The sequence below is a fragment of the Suricata suricatta genome, chromosome 3 (genome assembly GCF_006229205.1).
Source record: "Suricata suricatta isolate VVHF042 chromosome 3, meerkat_22Aug2017_6uvM2_HiC, whole genome shotgun sequence".
Lineage (NCBI taxonomy): Eukaryota > Metazoa > Chordata > Mammalia > Carnivora > Herpestidae > Suricata > Suricata suricatta.
Window position 1 is genome coordinate 130,992,501 of NC_043702.1, and position 22,071 is coordinate 131,014,571.

General features: G+C 39.4%; 2 protein-coding genes across 4 annotated transcripts in view; one reads left to right on the plus strand and one right to left on the minus strand.

Moving 5' to 3' along the window:
* The window catches only part of SWT1 (SWT1 RNA endoribonuclease homolog), a 90,506-nt gene extending 80,477 nt beyond the window's left edge, over positions 1–10,029 (minus strand). The window contains 4 exon segments of the mRNA XM_029935187.1: positions 51–109; positions 2,632–2,712; positions 6,006–6,095; positions 9,318–10,029. Of these exon segments, the coding sequence (XP_029791047.1) occupies positions 51–109; positions 2,632–2,712; positions 6,006–6,095; positions 9,318–9,497 (410 nt within the window). The 5' untranslated portion in view covers positions 9,498–10,029.
* Positions 9,365–22,071, plus strand: part of TRMT1L (tRNA methyltransferase 1 like) — a 36,199-nt gene continuing 23,492 nt past the window's right edge. The window contains exons 1-5 of one of the 3 annotated variants that reach the window (XM_029935189.1): positions 9,365–9,847; positions 14,418–14,528; positions 15,808–15,921; positions 19,328–19,392; positions 21,107–21,236. In XM_029935189.1, coding sequence (XP_029791049.1) covers positions 9,607–9,847; positions 14,418–14,528; positions 15,808–15,921; positions 19,328–19,392; positions 21,107–21,236 — 661 coding nt within the window. In that variant the 5' untranslated portion in view covers positions 9,365–9,606. Of the gene's footprint in view, positions 9,848–14,417; positions 14,529–15,208; positions 15,300–15,807; positions 15,922–19,327; positions 19,393–21,106; positions 21,237–22,071 lie in introns of those variants that run through there. The other 2 variants (XM_029935191.1, XM_029935190.1) reach the window with 2 other exon arrangements.

Genomic DNA, 22,071 nt, shown 5'->3' on the forward strand with positions numbered 1-22,071 from the left:
AATTCCAAGGCCCGAAAAGTAAAAGATATGTGCAAAAAGGGGGAATTTACCTTTTCAGTTCTTGTCTTCTTTTTATATCACAGTACAGAATGTCTGTATGATTTGATTTCTGAAAGAAAAAAAGCATATCACTTAGGAAATATAATTATGGACTTATATTACAGTTACAGGGGAAAGAGACTGGGAGACCATATTTTTTTCCGCACCTATGGGTGAGTGAATAGGATGACACAACAATTTATGTAATCCTTCCAACAAATCCTGTGAGACAGATATTACATCGTCCCCATTTTACAGAAAAAGTACCCAAGGTGCAAATACAGCAAAGTATCTTCCTTAGTATCACACAGCAAGTCAGCAGCAGCGCCAGGACTGAAACCAGCTCTGGCTACTATCTCTACTCCCCAACCCTCTCTCTTTGCACTCTGGGGATACAGAGCCTCGGCAGGGGAGAAACTAGAGAGAAATAGGATATAGTCCTTGTCCTAAAGACTTTAAAGACTAGAGAGAAGTAAAAGCATATGCACAGATAACATAATGAAAGGACACCTGAGTGTCAAAGCAGAAAAATGCAAAGTTGTAAAACATTTCAAAATATCAATTACCTCAAACTGGAACACACTTAGGAAAAAAGGTGGATGAAATATATGCTAATGACTGAATACAGATGGAATAAAGATGAATGAGTTAAGGAAAAAAGGTTTTCTTAGCTAAGAAAGCATAGACATTCTAAGAAGCTGCAGATGACTGGGTACATTCAACAGAGAGAAAATAAACCAGCCAACCTAGAAACAGGACTATTTTGAAGAAGAAAGAAGAAAGCTGGAGACTTAAGGTATGACTGAATTTAAGAATGTCCTGAATGACAGACTAAAATGTGAGTGAAGATTTTTCAACAGAAGAGAAATATGACGAAACCGATGCTTTAAGGTTAATACAGAAACTGTTGATTCAAACAGCAGTGTCATTATACAAAAACAAATTCTTAAAAACAGAATTCTGCGTTCAGACAACTACTTTCTCTTATTGCCCACAACCACGAAGCTATCCCAACAGACACCTACCTTCAACTTGAATGTAGTTAAGTACTTCACCAACCACCCCAGCGCTAGCTTAATGTGTTTCTAATTATTTGCGTGACTCTGGACTTGGCTCTATTGCTATAAACAATTTTTTATCCTAGACAAGTCACTTAGTTCGTTTCTGGATCTGAAAACACAAACACTACATATCTGCCTCTGCTACCTCACAAGGATATTGTAAATCCAAATATAATCATATATAGGAAAAGACTTTTTATTTTATTTTTTTTTCCTGTTTTTTATTTATTTTTGAGAGACAGAGAGAGACAGCACGAGCAGGGGAGGGTCAGAGAGAGAGGGAGACACAGAATCTGAAGCAGGTTCCAGGCATTGAGCTAACTGTCAGCACAGAGCCTGATGCAGGGCTCGAACCCACGAACTGTGAGATCATGACCTGAGCGGAAGCTGGACACTTAACCGACTGAGCCACCCAGGGGCCCCAAGACTTTTTAAAACTATCTTAATTTATATCTATGTTGTAGGTTCTATTTTTCTTCCTTAAAATAGTCTTTCCGTTTCTAGGTTGGCTGGTTTATTTTCTCTCTGTTGAATGTACCCCAGTCATCTGCAGCTTCTCAGAATGCTTTCTTGGCTGAGAACACCTCTTTTCTTTAACTCATTCATCTTTATTCCATCTATATTCAGTCATTAGCATATACTTCGTTCACCTTTTTCCCTAAGTGTGTTCTCACTTTTGGTAATTGATGTTTTGATTTCTTTTACAACTTCTTGTGCATTTTTCTGCTTTGACACTAAGGTATATCCTTTCATTAAGTTATCGGTTCATATGCTGCTACTTCTGTCTATTCTTTAAAGTCTTTAGGACAGGGACTATCTCCTATTTCTCTTTTATTTCTCTTGTGCCAAGGTCCTGTATCCCCAGAAAGAAAGAAAGGCCTTGGTTAATGCTTCTTGGTGAGTAGAAGGAAGAAAAAAAAAACCCTCTGGTTTATTTTTTTTTCTATTGGCCATCACAAAGTATAAAATAAAATATGAGTCAAGGGGCGCCTGGGTGGCTCAGTCGGTTAAGCGACCGGCTTCGGCTCGGGTCATGATCTCACGGTTCGTGGGTTCAAGCCCTGCATCCAGCTCTGTGCTGACAGCTCAGAGCCTGGAGCCTGCTTTGGATTCTGTGTCTCCCTCTCTCTCTGACCCTCCCCCTCTCATGCTATCTCTCTGTCTCTCAAAAATAAATAAAAAACATTAAAAAAAAATGAGTCAAAAAGTAGTGGGAAAATTTATATCATAAACTTTCCAATTATACATTAAAACTTTTTAAATATTTTTTCTAACGTTTTATTTATTTTTGAGAGAGAGAGAGAGACAGTGTGAACAGGGGAGGGTCAGAGAGAGAGGGAGATTATCTACAGACAGGTTTTAGGCTCTGAGCTAGATGTCAGCACAGAGCCTGATGCAGGGCTTGAACCCATGAACCGTGAGATCATGACCTGAGCCGAAGTTGGACGCTTAACTGACTGAGCCACCCAGGCGCTCCTAAAATTTTTAAATAAATAATGTTTAGAGTTAGTTACAATAAATGAACACTCACCAGTTTTCTCTTCTCTGATGAAAATGACCTTACACAGCAAGCTGAACTAGGAGAACTTGAAGTTTTTTTCTCTTTCTTATCCTAAGAATGCCATTTGGAAAAAAGGAAAGAAAGACACAGAATAAAGTAATAGTGCAAGACAGTATAATTTAATCACTGTTATTACAACTGAATATTCTCTTTATATTAATAATGAACTTCAGGGTGGAAAATGTTTAAGGGCACACAACCTTTGGTAAGAGGGAGGGAAAGTCAACTAGAAAGAAGACTCAACTAGAAATCAGAAGATCTAGGTGCTCTTGAATTAGAAAGGAGATAGGATACAGGTGCTGCAGCAGAAGCCAGCTGACAGCTCAGATAAAGCCACTAGGAGCTGGCACTGCCACGGCAGAATTCAGTCTTTTACAAAACAAAACCTTATATCCAGTTATTTTTCAGTGGGTCAAAAATTCAGTAGACCCAGGGCAAACTGAGTACTTACAATGTGCCCAAGCCAATCTAGACAGTGGGAACAGATAAATGAACAAAAGCCCCTGTCCCCCTGGAGGTTAAAATCTAGTACTGGAATTTACAAATGCACAAGAAATATATTTAGTATGTCCGATGATGGAATGGAAAAAAATAAAACAAAGAAAGAGGGCCAGAAGGGCTACGAGATGAGCTTGCAGGCAGCTGCAGTTTTAAACAGTAGTCAGAAAAGCCGCCCCCCCCCCCCAGCTGTCATCTGACTGGAGCCCTAAAGAAGTGAAGGAAAAAGCCATGTGAATATCTAGGGAAAGAGCTTTCAGTTCCAGGGCAAAGCCCCTTAAGGCAGGAATGTGCCTGGCTTGTTGAATAGCAAGGAACCACAAAATGCAGAAAGCAATTGGAAGAATGAAAGGAGACAAGATGGGGAGAGCAGATTGCTTTGCTGCCGCAGCTAGGACTTCAGCTGTTACTCTGGGTAAAACAAGACCACCAGAAAGTACAGAGTAGAGTGACATCATCAGATTTACAACTTAACAGGGTCATTCTGGTGGCTTGTTGAGAACAGAACAGGAGGGAAAGGTGGAAGCAGGGAGATACACTTGAAAATATTGGAATAATCTGGATCAAGGTGACAGCAGAGGAGTAGTCGGACTCTATATTATTAAGAGAAAGCTGATGGAATTCGCTGATAGACTGGATGCAGGTAGAGGATGCTGACCAGGACTTTGCCCCCAAGCAACAGAAAGAATGGAACTGCAACTTAAGTGCAAAAAACCCAAGCAGGGCATTTAAGAGGCTACGGTTTAAGAAGATGAGGAGGAACCAGCAGGGGACACTTGGCAGTCACTGTAAGAGTTACCTTGAGATGGCCACCGAGCGGCCATTTTTGCTATGGGTCGGAGAAGGACTCCGTGCCCCTACAACCCCCACCCGCAGACCTGGAATGTCCGCGCCCTCTGAAAACAGCCAATCATGAAGCTCCGGCTTCCCATCACCCTGACAGAGGAAGCAACCTGTCCCATCCCGCCACGTCCCTAAAGTGCCCTTATTTGGTGGTCTGCCCTCCTAGGACCTGACCTGGAGGTCTTTCACCCATAAAGTACCTCGCCTCTCCCTACCAGGTGTGACTTCCCTGACTCCCCACTCCTGGAGTCACGGAACCTCGCCCAGGAATCGCAGATCCCAATAAAGGCTTTCTTGGCTCCATAACTTGGTCTCTTTCTTTCCTCTGTCTCTGCCTCCATCTATTAAATCTTACAGTCACCAGTGTGGAGGAAAATCAGAAGAATATCAGGTCTCAAAAGCTAAGTGAAGAAAATGTTTCAAGGAGAATGTGCCATCAGCCATGTCAAATACAGCTGATGGCTCAAGTCAGATGAGGACTGAAAAAAGGACAAACGGATTTAGCAACATGGAAACCTTTGCTACTAGCCTTGATGAAAGCATATTTGGAGGAGTGATGGCAAGAAAAAGTCTGATTCAAGGAGGTTAAGAGAGAACAAGGAGGAGAATTGCAAATAGCATGCCAATTATTAGTGCCAAACAGGACAGACAAATCAAAGACACCATAGTACTGTACAGCCATTCTCCAGAGTCCCCTTTCCTATTACCCCTACACCTGGAGGTCAAATTAGTAATCAGAAAGTTAATAAGCAAGGAACAAACATCAAAAAGTATAACGATCTCTAGACTACTCTAGCTAGGTGATGTAAAAGCCTTATGAACTAATTTGCTACCACAGAAATCACTTCTGTAATGAATATTTACCTTTTTCAGTCTCTCATCTTGGATGGTATTATAGCATAAACATTATTTAATTCTGATGATGCACTAAGCAGACTATTCAGAGAGCTAATAAACTAATTGCAGGACTTTTGTTTGTTTTGGTCACGTAAATCATGTTGCAGTGTTGCTTCCTGGAGATAACATTTCATTCAATTAACTGGATACCCTAAATTTCATCTACTAAAATACTTCCAGTTTGCCTGGGTGGCTTAGCCGGTTAAGCATTCAACTTTGGCTCAGGTCATGATCTCACGTTTTGAGTTTGAGCCTTGTATCTGGCTCTGTGCTGTCAGTGCAGAGCCTGCTTTGGATCTTCTGTCCCCCTCACTCTCTGCCCTCCCCCGCTCATTCTCACTCTCTTTCATTCTTTCTCTCTCTCAATAAACATAAACTTAAAAAAAAAAAAAAAAAACAACTTCCAGGGCACCCGGGTGGCTCAATAGGTTAAGTGTATGACTTCGGCTCAGGTCATGATCTCACGTTCGTTCATGAGTTTAAGCTCTGTGTCAGGGTCTGTGTTCACGTGGCAGAGCCTGGAGCCTGCTTTGGATTCTGTCTCCGCCCCCTCCTCTGCCCCTCCCCTGGTCATGCTCTTTCTCGCTCTCAAAAAAGGAATAAACCTTAAAAGAAAAAAAACAAAACTTCCTAAAGCAATGTGTTAAGAGTAACAGAGAAAGACACATGTGAGCTTGCCTTCCCTCCCTTCTCCGCTCACCCCCAACAGGGTAGCCTATTCTGACGGATGAGCACATAACGGTATCCAGTACTGAGTAAATGAAGAAGGAAATACATAATAAAGGTCTAATGCTGAGTTATTTCTATGTATAGGAGGGCCTAGAACTCGTCAGGAATGCCAAGGCAAATTACTTACCTCTCTAAGCCTCAGTTTTGGCATTTGTATAATTGGGGTAATAAAGTAACTACTTCACAGAGTTGTGAGGAATAAGTAAAATAATGCAAGAATGGGGAAAAGAAAATAATGGGCAAAACAAATTACTTCTGCATCAGAAGGGCAAAACAAAATATTTACATATCTCATTTTAAAACTGAGGTATCTTTTTCATTACACAAAAAGAACTGCAAAAAAAGGTATCTTTGGGTCAGTAAATCAAAATCCTTACTTCTACGTCAAAGTTGCGTGATGCGGTGCTGCCTTTTCTCCCAGACTTCTCTTTTTTTCCACAAGATTCTTTGTTGGACATTTTGAAAAGCTAAAATAAACATTAAAAATACATTATGTGCGTTTGTGTTTTACTACCACCGCCACAAAATACGTTAGAAATTCACCTTTTTTCAATTATACAAAGACTGGAGTTTTATAAGATGATTTCCACTTTCTAAGCTTTCCCAAGACAACAAATTTCTCTGGTTGTTCCACTTTATATCCCTGAGTCTTCCCCATAATGATCTCTTCCTCTCCTTCAGTTTCATCTATCACCTTTTTAGGTATGACTCTCAAAACTGTGCCTATAGCCCTGATTTCTCTCTCTCCCAAGCTTCTGATAACCATTTTCCAACTGCCTGCAGAACCGCTGTATTTTGCATTACCTACACCTCAAAACCAATTAGTTCTATGTCTTTACTCTCCTGGCACACCCTCCACACTCAGTGTGTACCAGAAGCTTCCAGTTCTGGAATCGAAAGGCCAGGGATTTGAAACACCATCAGGTATATTGGGACAGGAAGATATAAAAGGAGTCTAGAAGAAAAGCCCAAAGGAGAGTTCATTGCCAACAGTGACACATATGGAAACTCTGAACACAAGAAAAGCTTTAGAAACCAAGCAATTGCAATTACTCATGGTCAATCATGATCACAGTAAGTGAAGCTGTATAAAAGAATGATCAATTACACTAAATCAAAGTTTTAGAATGCTTTGATGAATGTAAAGAGAAAGAAGAAAAACGCTGATAGCTAACAGAAATGCTAATATTAACAAAAGGATATTCAACATAAACTTCTAGGCATGGATCCTAAGTTGCCCAGAAATTTTGCTTTGGAAGATAATGTATGACAATAACTGAATTCACAGTTGTGCTTCCAGATGAAAGTAATAATCTCCTTTTCCCTTCCTTATTCCAAGGATTCTATTCCATATTGGGGAAAGGTACAATAAAAAACAGTAACTTGTATGAAATGAATTGCTTCGCAATGGACAACTAACAATGTTACCTTTGACAATTTAAAGTGACCCATGTTAGCTTCATGTTACTGCTTTGAATACAAAATAAACCCAATTAAAAAAAATCACTGCTAGAAAGTGTACTATCAAAGGAAAAACACTTAATCTGTTTACTATGACAAATGTTTTATATTTATAATGGTGTGAAATTCGTGTTGATTTTATGAAAAAATATAAACTCAAAAAAGGGGAGACTTCCTGTGCTGGCCAGCCACCATAGTGGCTCCTGATTATCTCTGCTGCCTGCTAATTACACTCTGATGTAGTCCTCTCACACTAAATAGGGCTGACCTGGGTCACCAATAGGAATTGCTATATGGCATATGTGGCTAGGTTACATAAGACACTGTGGCTTTTGTCTTTCTCCTACTCTAGGGAAAGCCAGCCATCAAGCATATCATGACGACATTCAAGTAGTCCATGGAGAGGCCCACCAGTGAAGACCTGAGACCCCCTTGCCAAAAAAAGAACCAATTGCCAAGTGTGTGAGTGAGCCAGCTAGTCCTGCAGCCCTAATCAAGCCTTTGAGTGGCAGCCTCCCTGACTGATATCTTCACTGCAACCTCATGAGACTCCTACCAAATACCCACAGAAAGCCACTTCTGAATTTCTGACACACAGAAACTGTGAGGTAATAAATGCTTGTTGTTTTAAACTACTAAGTTTTAGGATAACTTAGGCAGCAATAATACATGAGTAATACGCTCAATATAATTCTTCAAACTTTGAAGATTTCCTTCTTTAGGATGTCTCAAGAGCACAGACCACGCTTAGAAGTTCTTATTGAAATTCCCACAGAATCCACACGCTAAAATCTAACCCTTTCCATCTTCTGGTTTCCAGAGGACATACGAACCAAGCTTTCAATTAACCATCTAGCCTTTTAGAAACAAAAAAAAATTCAATGATGCTTGGATGATGCATATATTAGCCACTACTTATTCTTATACAAGAGTTATTTTCCCATTTTAATTGACTCTAACGTTCAATTCAATGGGATAAACTGTTTCCATTAAACTGAGGAGGAGGAGAAAAAATGAAACCCTTCAGATACACTTCCTAACTTCTGGTGGGCTGGGGGAGAGGGGTTCGGGAGATGGCAACTAAATCCCTATTACACTTTGAAAAGTGCCAAATAATCACACTTGCTCTCACCTGGGCTCTGAAACAAGTAGGAAATAGACCAATGAGATAGGCAGGTATTTAGTATGAGATTTATTACCTAGGAAAACCGAACTGGAAGTGGCAGTCCCGTAACTTAAAGGGGGCTTCCCTCTCCTCCCCTGCTGCCTATGACATTCGGACCAGTCCCAGGAAGAGCAGCCAGAAAATGCCCCAGTGGTTCTGAATAAATGAGGCTAAAGTTCAAGCAGGCCAGAGAAGAAAGGCAAAACAAGTACTGGGGCCAGGGGACTCACCGGGCAAATGCTATGAGGAATTTGAATCGCATCAATCAAGTGCCCCAAAACTCAACACGCTGAGAGCTCTTACTAAGTCTAAACAGATGCGTAGGGCGCGCGCGCACGCAACACACACTTCTCTACCCCCCAGGACTCTTACAACCACAGAGCAAGACTGATAATAGAAATCTGTAGGTTAAAGTAAAATAAAGACAAAGGAGACGTGTTCAGGTTACGGTGTGGATGAGAGTGCGACAGGAAGCGCAGACCCTAACTCCAAATCAACCACACTAGCAGGCAAGCTCGTTAGCGGCTCGTACGTAAACCGCCACGGCCCACGGGCTCCGGAGAAACAAACCAAACCTTTGCTCCGAGCGTGAGGCAGCACCAGAGGCTGACCCGAGTCAAAACCACACCCTTCACTGAGCAGGCTCATTCCCTGGATCCGCCCACACAGTCACCCCGCCCAGGCTCGAGGGGCCCCCGGAATCCTCCGACCAGCCGGCCATCCGCTAAGGTAACCAGTGTGAGAGAAGTGGGAACTTGCCCAGCAAAACGTCAACTTGCGCCCCAGTTACCTTACTCGCGCCCGCGCCCGCGCCCGTGGCAACTCCCGAGGCCCACGACGTCCCCCGGACCCGATGCCCGCTGGGAAATGTAGTTCTGAGCTCAGACCCAGACTTCTCAAACGTTCTGAGCGCTTGTTTAGCTTTGCATTTACTTCCTCCAAGGACTTGGAACTCGGGCTCCGCCCCCAAGTGCCGCGCTGCACCCTGGGTAGTGTAGTCTTGGTTCGCTTTGGTGGTTGACGGCTGGAACGGAGACGCACCGCGGAAGCGGAACTCTGTTACCTGATTGGATGCCGTCCCCCATACGTTTCTGCGCAGGCTGTGGTGGCGTCGTAACGCCTCAGGGAAAGGGAAGCGGTTGGGCCCGCGAATCGCTGCTTCTGGCTTTTTATTTTTCTGGTGACAGGATTTGGTCACTGGTTCTTCATCTTTTGTCTGTTGCACGCATCCAGCCCTCCCCATTTGCTTTCCCACTCCTTGGAACCAGCCCTCTGGGCTTTCACGCCAGTTCTCTGACCCCGCCGTGAGCCCCTCCTGGTCCCAGGGCGGGCCTGGCACGGAGGCGGTAACTATGGAGAATATGGCGGAGGAGGAGCTGCTACCCCAGGAGAAGGAGGAGGTGGAGGTGGCCCAGGTCCAGGTCCCGACCCCAGCTCCGGACTCGGCTCGGGTCCCAGCTCCGGCCCCGGATTCGGCCCCGGCCCCGGACTCGGCTCCGACTCCGGCCTCGGCTCCAGCCCCAGCCCCTGCCCTGGCCCAGGCTCCGGCCCTGTCCCCGTCCCTAGCCTCTGCCCCTGACGAGGCTGAAAGCAGTAAGTGCAGGAGGCCCAGATCTTTCTGCAGCAAGAGAAGCGAGAAAGTGCGCTTTTCTGGGGAGTAGGGGAGGCCCTTTTTTCATTGGGATGGTTTTTATGGGGAAAGGCAGGTTTAGGGATGGGGGGGATGAAGGAGGGGCCCGTGTAGTGGGTAAAGCGGGTACAGAATGGGAGAAGGAATCCCCACAAACCTCGAGGACATCATGGTGAAGGATTTGTGGAGGCCAGGGGTGCTGCAGATACAAGGAAATAGTGAGGTTGAGGGCTTCTTCCTTAAAAGGGGTCTTTTCTGATAGAAAAATAGGAAGTTACACCTAATTTGGTAGTTTCCCTCAGCGCCGTCTGCCATGGTTCACGGAAGTCCTTCAAAAAGTGACACAGTAACCGAGGCAACCTGTTTACTGTAGTAGATCCTAGCTGCCAAATTTAGAAACCATTGCTGTCAACTAGCTTTTATGCTCGACACGCACAAATAGTTGGTTTTTTTTTCTTCAGCAGCGTGCTTCCAGAAAGAATTTGAAGCTGATAACTAGTTTAAGAAAGGGTTGATTAAATTATGGATGTCTTCCTTCAGAGATAAATACCAATTGAGTTTTGACTCCAGTTCCATAGGAAGTCGACTGTTGAAATTAATAGCCCGTTTTACTGTGCTTCTGTATGCGTGCATGTTTTCTAAGTGGTGATTTATTGGACCATAAAGAGTAACACTCTTAAGAATCTTCTGAACGTTTTAAAATGTAAAGTCTAAGGAAGATTTCTAAAAAAATTATTTTGTGGTCCACAAATTGACCTTCATACCCTTTCTGAATTGTAACACAATGACTTTAATTCATTTTCTTTCCTACCTCTAGGCCAGTTGTCAATTTAATATTTATTAAAACACTTGGATAGTTATAGTCTGAGTTGTGCAATTTTAAAGCCGTATATAAATTGTTACAGTAGATTAAAGAGTAGAGCTGATCACAGCAAAGACAAAGACAGCGTGGCCTTCCCCATTGTAAATGGGAACTAGCATGTACAAGATAAGGACAGTTGCCTCTTCACCCACAACTAGGTTCCGGGGTGGGGGTCATACACTCTCCTGAGTAAGTAGCCTCCTTTCCTCCCCTCGAGGTTGAATTTGTTTGTATTAATCAGAGTTGGTTCAGGAGCTTTAGGGAATGCATGCTTTTTCACCTCCCCACCAGCAAGAATATGTTAAACATAGTTTGGGAAGCTGTATATTCCAGAATTTACAAGTATGCCATTTGAAGAATGTGTGATGTTTGAGAAACCTGAAAATGGATTACAGGGACAAATATTTAATGCTTTAGATGTGAAATGCATTAAAGATATATATTAACCTCACTTTAAAAATTATATTTATATGGTCTAGTTAGTCCTTTGGAATCAGTCTAAAGAAGGTAAGATGAAGATGACATATCTGAAATAGAATTGAAAAATGAGGAAAAAGTAATAGAAGTTGTAAAAGAACCTCCTAGCATTTTGGGATTCATCTGATTTAACAAGAGGTTTGCCTATTGACTTCTGGATTATTAGTGTGTTACAAAAAGTCTGAGTGATTTAAGTATGGATTGTTTGATATCTACTGTTTTGAAACAAAGTAATTTCAGGCGTATGGTGAATCTTTAGACAGATCTTTGAGAGTTTTCTCTAATAGTGGATCGCAGGATTTTCATTGTTCTCTTCTAACTTATCAGGCCCTTTTCTCTTATTTTATACTAAGAAAGGTTTCACAAAGCACATCTTTACATAGCACTATAGATCTTGTTTCACATACACAGATCTTTGAACTTGGAAGCCAAAAGCCTTTTTGACTACAAATGAAATGAATTGGTTTGTACACATAAATTCATTGCCTGTCTCACCTCACAATGAAAAAATTTTACTCAATGCCTATTTATAGAAATTTTATCTCTTTATAAAGTCACTTGAATAGTACTTAGTATAACAAATTAACCAATAACATATTTTGCTCTTTGTTTTTCTCTCTTAAAACTGAGGTAAAAAAATTTGTCTTTTAATACATTTGTGTAGGAATATCTGATGATGCTGAATTGAATGCCAAAATTGTTACTCAGTGTGCTACTCCATCCAAAAATTAATAATTTAAAAAAATTATTTAAACTGTAGTGCCTGCTGTGTATGAGATACGGTATTAAGCACGCAGCCATTACAAAACTGAGTAAGGCATAGTCCCTGCCCTCTTACTGCTTATTTGTGGAAGAGACAAATAAGGGCACAAATTATACAGAAGGGTTAAAAACAAAAACAAAAACTGGGAGTGAAGCTTGGAGAGGAATAGGCAGGAAGGTAGCAATGCCAAGAACAGAACTTAAAAGGCTTAAGGTTCTAAATTGTGTAACCTAATTGAATAAGGTGTACTAGAGAGCCCTGTGGTTCACCATCTCTGTCTAGTTAGGGATCTTTTCCTGTCAGTCTTCATCTCCCAGTCTTGTATTTGTATATTCAAGCTCCCACATTGTAAATATTACTTTCCTTGGGGGATATGTATATTCAGCTCTGTCTATGCTTAAAAAGAAAGAAAAAGCAAACTACAGTCCCATCTATCTCCTTTTTTATACTGCTACCCTTTTTGAAAGAAATAATCTGTGTGATTTCCTATATTTTGTTTCTTCTAATCCCATTGGTATTTTCAAGAACCTCACTGAACCTTTTTTTGTAAAGGTCACTGGAGACCTGCTGATACTAAATCCAGTGGTCTTTTAATTGATCTCTGCAACTATTTGTGGTGCTTAGTGTTGAACACTTAATTGTCTTTTACATTGTTTTTTCTTGGCTTCTGCCTTATCTTGATTCTCCTAACCATCTGTTCTTTTTGAATCTACCCTCCTAATTTATTTTCCTCAGTGTCTCTTATGTTACTTGTATCTCTTCATAACTCATATCCAAATTGTATCTATTTATATTAATCAGTAGCGGGTTCAGCAGCATTGGGTAATGCATCTCTCCACACCTGTAATCAAAAATATGTTAAGTATATTTTGGAAAGATTTATTCATATATTCCAAAGTTTACAAGTATGGCATTTGAAGAATGTATGTTTGAGAAACCTAAAAATGTGTTACTGGGACTGGACTTTGGCCTTTTCTCTTCTCTTTTTCCACAGTGTTTTTTCCTTGGGCTTTCTTAAGCTCTTAGTTTCACATTATGTGTATTTATGATTTATGTCCCTCTTGAGCTCCAAAAATAGTTCAATTGCATCTTGAACTTGAATATGAATACCATAGTACCTCAAAAACACTATATCAAAAACTAAATTCCCTTTTCTCCTTTCCTTTTCTGCCAGAATTTTTTTCCTCTTTTCCTCTTCCTTCATTGCTTAATGGTACCATTATTCTCAACCATATAAACTTGAAATCTTACTAGAATCATTCTTGAACTTCCTCTTCATTCACGGTTATTTCTCAAATCCAAAGTTCTCTGCTTTTTTTTTAAACCATCTATTCTGTACATTTCTATTACTAATTTCTCACTTCAGTTACTGACCTGAGGTTCTACAGCCAGAGGTAACCTCCTGAAACACATTCAGATCATATCATTCACTTCCTCAAACACCTGCAGACTTTACATTGCCTGAAGATGAAAGTCCAAACTAACTTTCTTATTGTTAAATTTGTTTTTATTTTTAATGTTTAATATTTTTAATATTTGAGACAGAGACAGAGTGCCAGCGGGGGAGGGGCAGAGAGAGGGAGACACAGAATCTGAAACAGGCTCCAGGCTCTGAACTGTCAGCACAGAACCCAATGCAAGGCTCGAATCCACAAACCGCAAGACCATGACCCGAGCCGAGTCGGATGCTTAACCGACTGAGCCACCCAGGCGCCCCCAGACTAACTTTCATAGGATTTATGCCTTCCGTCATCTGTGTACATTTTTGCTTGTTCCCCTACTAACCCCATTCTCCAAACATATTACATCCATCCAGGGGCGGGATAGAGGTGGCTGTATTTTTTTTGTTTTTAATTACATTCTGTGCCTTTGTTGATAAGGTTACTTCAGTTTCTAAAGCCAGCCACCAAATCTCTGCTTATTGAAATTCTGTTCATACCTTACATCTCAGTCACATGCCACTTCTTCAGTGAGGACATTCCCAGAGGCAGCTCTTGGAACTGATTCCTCCTTCCTATGTATGTCCACATCACATTACCTTTACTTTGGTATTCGTTTTGTTCTGCCTTGTGTTATAGTTTATAGTTAACATATTAATATCACTTATACCCGGTTGAAATTTCTTGAAAGATAGGAAAGATGGCTTTTGTTTCTTCAGCATTTTGTTCAGAGTAAAAACATTTTTTTGGTAGAATTAATTATATTGAATAATTAAAGTTTAAAGGTGTGAAGTTACACGATGGCATTTTCCCCCAACTTTTTGCATTCTGAGGCATGCTTGTCATAAATTGAGTTGCAGCAGTATTCCCCATCAGGGCAACAAGGACACCATGCTACAGGAAATACAAGTGCCGAAGTGTGATGTGATCAAATGAAACTGGAGTTCAGATTGTTAAAACATAATCTTCTAACTCTTATAATTTCCTTTCAGAGAGACACATCTCAATTCAAAGGCAGCTTGCTGATCTAGAGAAGTTAGCTTTCGTAACTGAAGGGGATTTTGACTCTGCCAGTTCGTTGAACTCAGATAATCTTGATGCAGGTATTTCCATATTTGGAGGGGTTTGTCTCCCTTAATTTCTAACGGTGTTTGCTCTTTCAACTCATGAAAAATTGCTGAAGATAGACTTGTTTATTGCCATTGAACTAGAGCAGTAATAAAATAAAATGTTTTCATTCATGAAATTGGTAGCCTTCTACATGCACAGGTGTTATGGGAGTAAGTTGTTTTAATAGCTCCTCGAGGAAATTACAATTTCATGATATATAAGAGCTGTCCATTCTATATATTAGGGATTGCATTTGGCCATGAGTAACAGAAATCTGAAGAAACAGTGTCTTGCATAATAGAAAGGCTTATATTCTGTCATGTAAGAGAAGTCCCACAGTGCGAAATTTTAGGGCTAGTCAAGAGTTCCTCGTTGTCAGTGGCTTAAGTTCCTGTCTTTCTGGTTCACCTACCTTAGTGCTTGAATTCCGTCCTCAAGATCCCTTCATGGGTTTTAGAAGCAGGCAGAGCATATTGAAAAATTAATTTGCCTGTACTTGCAGTGTGCTATATGGATTTAAAAAGCGAGTCACTGATTATTTCTGTGTATTTTTATTGCTTTAAACCTGAATTTGAGATTTTAGGATTTTGCCCCTATCAAAGTTTATATATATATATTACATTTCTAATTAAATAAGACTTCTATTTTTATGATCTGTAATCTTTTTGTTAAGAAAGAAGGAAGAACTTAACAAATTCATGAATAGGATACAGCGGTTCTAACCATGCTCCCTGTCCCAGAATGGCAGTTATTTTGGATCCCAGGTACTCCTTCCAATCCTCCCACTTTTCTGACTCCACCTGTTAACTGTTATTGTTACTGCCAGGGTAGAATGCCACAGCAGGCCCTTTTGCTGTCTGCCCAGCTCCTGCCTCTCCGGCAGTGTGACGAGTGCTGCCCCTTCCTCTGCCCAAAGTACAAAGTGATTCTCTCTCTGGCAGGCATTTTGGTTGGAGGAATATAATGTAGTTTATCACTTTCTCATTCTGTCTGTTCCCGAGGGCAACATGGATTTTAGCACAGAGAAGGGAGGTTTAGAGTAAAAAAAATCAATCACTGACCATGAGCTAATACAATTATTGTTAACTGCCTGGTGAGGCGGAGATGATTTCTCCTTAATGTAAAATAGACGTTATCTAAGAAGTGTGTGTGTTGCTCGGAGAAAGTCCTCTGAGACTTCTTCTAAAGGCATTAGTAGCTAGTATATTCTGTGCTTTATTGGTTCTTTTTCTGTTTTTTGTTTTGTTTTGTTTTTTGTGTTGTTTCGTCCAGGAAACAAACAATCTTGTCCGTTGTGCCCTAAGGAAAAATTCAGAGCTTGTAATAGCCATAAGCTTCGTCGTCACCTTCAAAATTTACACTGGAAAGTCTCAGTTGAATTTGAAGGTTAGTAGTTTTATGTTTGCTAAAAATAAATGAAATTTAAGATTTGATACCAGTTTTGGAATTTTATTGTGAACAAAATCAAATATTTGTGAAGGATTTAATGACCCTCTTTTAAAGTGTTTATTAATAAAGGACCATATAGCTCTCTCGGCAATAGATGTATGTTGCAAGTGTAGTGTAGTTTAGCAAACATTTATTAAGCAACTGTTCTATACTGGGTACTTTGCTTGGCCTTGGGGGGGCAGGTGGGTTCCCATAACTTGCTGAATGACTAACATTTTAGAACACCTACCGTTTAACACACTCTTTTGAAGGTATAATGAATGCAAAACAAAATAAAATATATGTTATAAGTATTGGAAAAGAAAAGACAATATCTTTTTTTGCTGATAGCTTAATGTGGAATGGTAGTGGGATATAAGATAAATATTTGAAATCAAAGCCTTTCTCTAGATAAATGGAAATTAGAAAAAAGATACCAATTGTAATAATGACAAAAATGATACAATTTGGGGGACTAAATTTAACAAGAGGGCTCATATAAAGAATAAAGTTGAAGGACAAAAAACTGAGATCTTAGGGGTGCCTGGGTGGCTCAGTCGGTTAAGTGTCCGACTCTTAGTTTTGGCTCAGGTCATGATCTCACAGTTTGTTGGTTTGAGCACCACATCAGGCTCTGCACTGACAGCACGGTGCTTGCTTGATATTCTTTCTCTCCCCCTCTCTCTCTGCCTCTCCCCAACTTGTTCTAAAAAAATAAACATTTTAAAAAATTGAGTGTTTATCAAGTTAAAAGATTTTCTAGATATTGTAAATTATTATTAGATCCTGAGAGTGAATTATATGAATTATACCATTTTTGGAAAGAGATCTGGCAACATTTAAACATTTTAAATATATATATATTTATCTCCCAGGTGCTCCCTCCTTCGAGAGTAGAAGAATCAATAGGCAAGAATAGATATACAAGAATATTTATTGCAGCTTGTACTTAGTGACAGATCTTGAAACTAAAATAAAAGGGATGATTGAATACATTATGGTACATATGTACCATGAAATATTATGCAGGCATTGTAAAGAGTGTGTATTAGATCAGTTCTATGCTTACTTGAAAAGATTTCATGATAAACTGCAGTTGAAAACAATATATATGGAAGTTTTTATGATATTATATTTGGATAAAAACAAACACCTCCCCTCGAAAGCCCTAAATATCAATCTTAAACATAGGTATATTTACATTTGTATATGATTTTGTGAGCATCAGTGTTATTAAATGTGGTTATCTGAAGTTTCAACCAAACAGGATGAAATAGCCAGTATGAGACACCCAAAAAAGAAGTCAGAACCATTTTCTTAGTGGTACTGGTACAAGGTTATCACTGGTTCCTTAGGAAAAAGGGAATTACAGACTAATTTAGAAGCCATCCTGTCTTTTATGTTTAGGTATACATAAGAATGTGTAGTAAATCATTTTGACTTTTTATCAAAAAAGAAATGTCCCATTTTGAGTAAAAAGATCTCTTTTGTATTCTTTAAGCCATTGTTTAACCATTAGGTTTAGTCTTTCTCCTTCAAGTTATTCTGGTAAATGACTCATGGTATTTCTTTAATCTCTTAAGTACATTAAGTTGGCTTTTTTTTCACATGATGGTGATCTGGTAGATGGTGTCATAGTTTTTATCCTAGCAAGCATGTCTCAAAGTAGTTGCCAGATATGTTTAAGGTAGAAGCATGAAAGTTTCCCAAAGGGATAGAAGTGAGACCTGAGGGAGAAAAAAGCCAAGAATGCTTAGGCTTGAGACTTGAGCAATTATAAAATGGTGGTATCCTTTACTGAGCAGAGAAGACTGCATTAGTGGTGAACTTTTGGGGGGGGGGTGCGGGTGCAGTCCGGAGTCCATGATCAAGAAAGAATTCTTGATGATGTCTTTGGTACAAAAAGGTGATTTTATTAAAACATGGAGACAGGACTCAGGACCCCTGGGCAGGAAGAGCTGCACTACAAATGTGAAGGCTAAGTGGTTGGGGGGGGGGGGGGGGCGGGGCAGGGAGATAGCATCAAGACAGAGTTTCCAAAGAGACCTTCACATGCTAAAGACTTATTGGAGGCCCAGTGATTGTTAAGTTAAAGTTGTTTTTCCCTCTAGGAAGGCATTAACAATAAGACAGCAGGGAGTTCCTAGACTCTGGTCTATTGATGGGATTGCCTTTTTCTGGTAAACTGGTGGAGAATTATCAGTTTGGCCGTTTGTTTTTTGGGTAGCCAGGAGTGTCCAAGGTATATGATGAGGGGGGCCGGGGAGGGTATTGTTAGCCTGCACTTTGCCCTCAGCTCACCCCATCCTCCCTCATTTTTGGGACCAGGTAGGTATTGGGAAAGAAGGCCAAGACCACAGATTTAGGCATGCAAAGGTTTGGAAACATCTACTAGAGTTGTCAAGTAGCTTGTCCAGATATGAATCTCAGGTTTGGAGGAAGGGTCTGAGCTAGAGATATACTTTTGGGAATTGTCAAAGTACAAATAGTATTTAAAGCCATATGACTGGATAGGATAAACATAGGGGTACATATCAGTGGAAAAAAGGAAGTTGGTGAATCCTGAGATACTTCCATATGTACGAGAGAAACAATTGGATGCAAGGAATGAGAAGAATGGAGTTGAGATCACAGAAGCACCTGGAAGGCATTATCATTCATTTAAAAAGTGGAAAAGATACCTGGTTCAGGGAGGAAATGATGTATTTATAGTCCATGACAGTAGATTTTGAAATGCTGACCTGATAACCCAGTCATATATCTATCCTCAATAGGCAATTAGAAATAGAGATCTGGCCTTGAGGAAGGAGTAACTACAGCTAGAATTTGGAATTCCTTCCCCCAATAGAGATAGTTGCAATCATAAAGGGCATTAAAGTTACCAAGGATTTGAGGGAGAAGTCACGTAGCAGAGCAAGCCTACAGAAAGTCTACATGTCAGAGTATAACAGAGGGAGGAGGAGCTGTGAAGAAGGTTAAGAAGGATGGGAGAGCACTAAGTGCCGGATCATAAATGGAAGAAGAGGCCATGTGATGGCAAATGTAGCATGAGGCAAAGAGGATGAAACCTAAGAAGAGTCAACGTGACAGAAAATAGATGAGAAAATTGAGTCCCAAAGAAGCTAACTGACCAAGACAACACAGTCTTGGCAGAACCAGAATTCAAACCCGGATCTCATATATATGCTTTTATGCTATATCTCACATAACAAATATTTAAAATTAACAGTATCATTCAAATAAGTTACAAGATTATAAATACAAGAAAAATCCCAGTTATTCTTATAAAATTTGCTAGTAATTTTTAATGATGATGGACTGTTTAATGAACAGCAATATGACAACCAGCCGTTCTTCACTTTAGGATACAGGATGTGCATCTGTCACTTACCTTGTCGACCAGTGAAACCAAACATTATTGGAGAACAGGTAATCACACGTTAGATTTATCTTTAAATTGTGCTCTCTTTAAAAAACACAATTTTTACTTGCTTTAAGGCTATGGGCATATTTGGCAATGAAGTTTTCTTTAAGATTTTGAATCTGAGTGCTTTCAGATTATCCTAGCAAGAAAATATGAACTATATGAAAAAAAGTTACTTTTTTGAATTTTTGATCTTATAGTTTTTAATTTTATTCAGAGAAATTGCTTTCTTGTATTCAAAAGGGAAATTAACCTATTTACTAATTTTGGAATGGAGAATTTAAATAAATAAGTTTTGTCTTTTAAAATTTTGATTCTGGAATAAAAGCCTTCAATTTCTGTGACTTAGCAAATATCTTAGTGTGTGTCAATTCGTATTTATCGTCTCTATACTTTCTTTTAATTTGTCAAAGGAGAATCAAGAAACTTCCAGAAATCTTAACAATTCTTTAGAAAGTGCATATGTTCATTTTTAGTATAGATTTGAATTTTGGGGAATCCAAATTACAGAATGTTTTTTAGTGATGCTCTCTTGAGTGAATAGTAGCTTAATGAAGCCTCGTTATTAATTTTTTTTCAGGTCACTAAAAAGAGTAAAGTGCTGGGGAGAAAATCCCCAAAATTTCTTACATAGTAGTCAGGACAATGCTTGGCCCATCAACCTTATCCAGGACATTTTGAATATGATTACCACAGTACCATAAGGAATCCTGTGCAGTGTTCTCAGCTTGCTGTTTGATCCCAAGTAAATAGGAGATAGAAGTTCTAAGAGTAAAAGACATCAAAATTAGGAAGAAGTCAGTGGAGTAGTCTTTTTATTCTCAATGAAATTTTAAAGAAATTTTAAAGTGAGAATATTTTACTCTGACAAATAGACTCTTTAAAATATTTTATGTATGTGTGTATATATATACATACATACATTTATTTTAAGTAATCTCTATACCCAATATGGGGCTCGAACTCACAACTCTGAGATTGAGTCGCCCAACCCACTAACTGAGCCAGCCAAGTGTCCCAAGACTTTTTATTATGTCTCTAACATTTTGTGGTGTGCTGAAACTAGCTCAAATTTCTAGAAGTCTTGAAAGCTGATTATTAAGCATGGCCATTATTAATTAAATTGTATAAACTTTAAGGTGAATAAATTATAAAGGTAATAAGTATTCAAATCTCATTACTTCCTAATTAGTTTACTACATTTTTGTATTATCTGCCTGGTAGCCATGTTCTCTCATATGGTATTACCCATCTCTTCCCAAATTCACATTTAGTGATAACAATGAGTAGCTCAAAATCTGTCACAATTATAGCTTGAAATTGGCCATGATAAAGTACATATGCCACCGAAAGCAGCAAACACTATAAATCAAGGCTTTATTTTCCTGGAGAACAATAGTTAAGCATCTACCAGCATAGCGCTGCTAATGTTATACCATTTAAAAGTGCTACTTATAGAAAATAGGGTACAGTTATTTGCTGATTAGAATGAATGGGGAAACAAGTTAGTGATCTATTATAAAGTAAGTAAAAATTACATTTAAATATAGATAAGGAAGTAAAGATCTCTTCAAAGTCTGATGGCAGTATTAATACTGTCTTCTATACCATTAAATCCAAGACACACTAACATAGTTAAATTTGCAATCTTAAATATACTTCTATTTCATTGTCTTAGTAACTTACCTGTACATTTAAATTAAATACTCTGTTTAATAGATATCCAGTAAAATGGGCGCCCATTATCATTGTATCATTTGTTCAGCAACAATCACCAGAAGGACCGATATGCTGGGACATGTTAGGCGACATGTGAATAAAGGAGAGACGAAATCCAGGTATATTGCTGGTAAGTTGAGCAATATATTAATAACTAAATTCTTAATTGACCTGAGCCACTCAGGCACCCCATTAATAACTAAATTCTTAAATAATGGTACAGTTCTTATTTTCAGACATCGAGTAGGTAAAATATAATGACTTCTTCAAATCATTTAGTTGACTACTAATCCATGACTTCAGGTTTCATTTTCTTTTTTGGGAGGCTCCCAACAGCATTTAACTGATTGATGCCAAAGTAAATATAGGTATCTTAATGAAAGATTATAGATAACTATGTGTTACATTTACTGTTGGAAAACACTGGAAAAAGGAAATAGAGTGTATGTAAAAATCATTTGTCATCCTGAAGTGCTATCAGTTTATTAATAGCTTATTATTACTAAGGTAGTCCTCAAGATTTAAGATTAATTAAGACATCATGCCCTATGGCATCTGTTGTATGTAATGAAATAACTTCTCTCATATCTAGAATGGTCCTATGTACCTTTTAAGAATTGAAAAAAATAATTTTCTGTAAAGAAAGGCTGGTTGTGTGAAATATGTCACATGCCACTTTGGTAAGTGTAGAATATATAATAATGCAACACTAGGAAAGGTTACTATGACTTGGCATTGTAAAAAAGAAATATGGGGGTGACTGGGTGCTCAGTCAGTTGAGCATGTCTCTTGATTTTGGCTCAGGCCATAATCCCCAGGGTTGTGGGATCGAGCCCTGCATTGGGCTCTATGCTGAACATGGATCCTGCTTAAGATTCATTCTCTTTTTCTCTCTCTCCCTCCCCCCACTCCCCTCTCCCCCCCCTCCCTCCCCTCTCCCCCCCTCCCTCCCCCTCTCCCCCCCC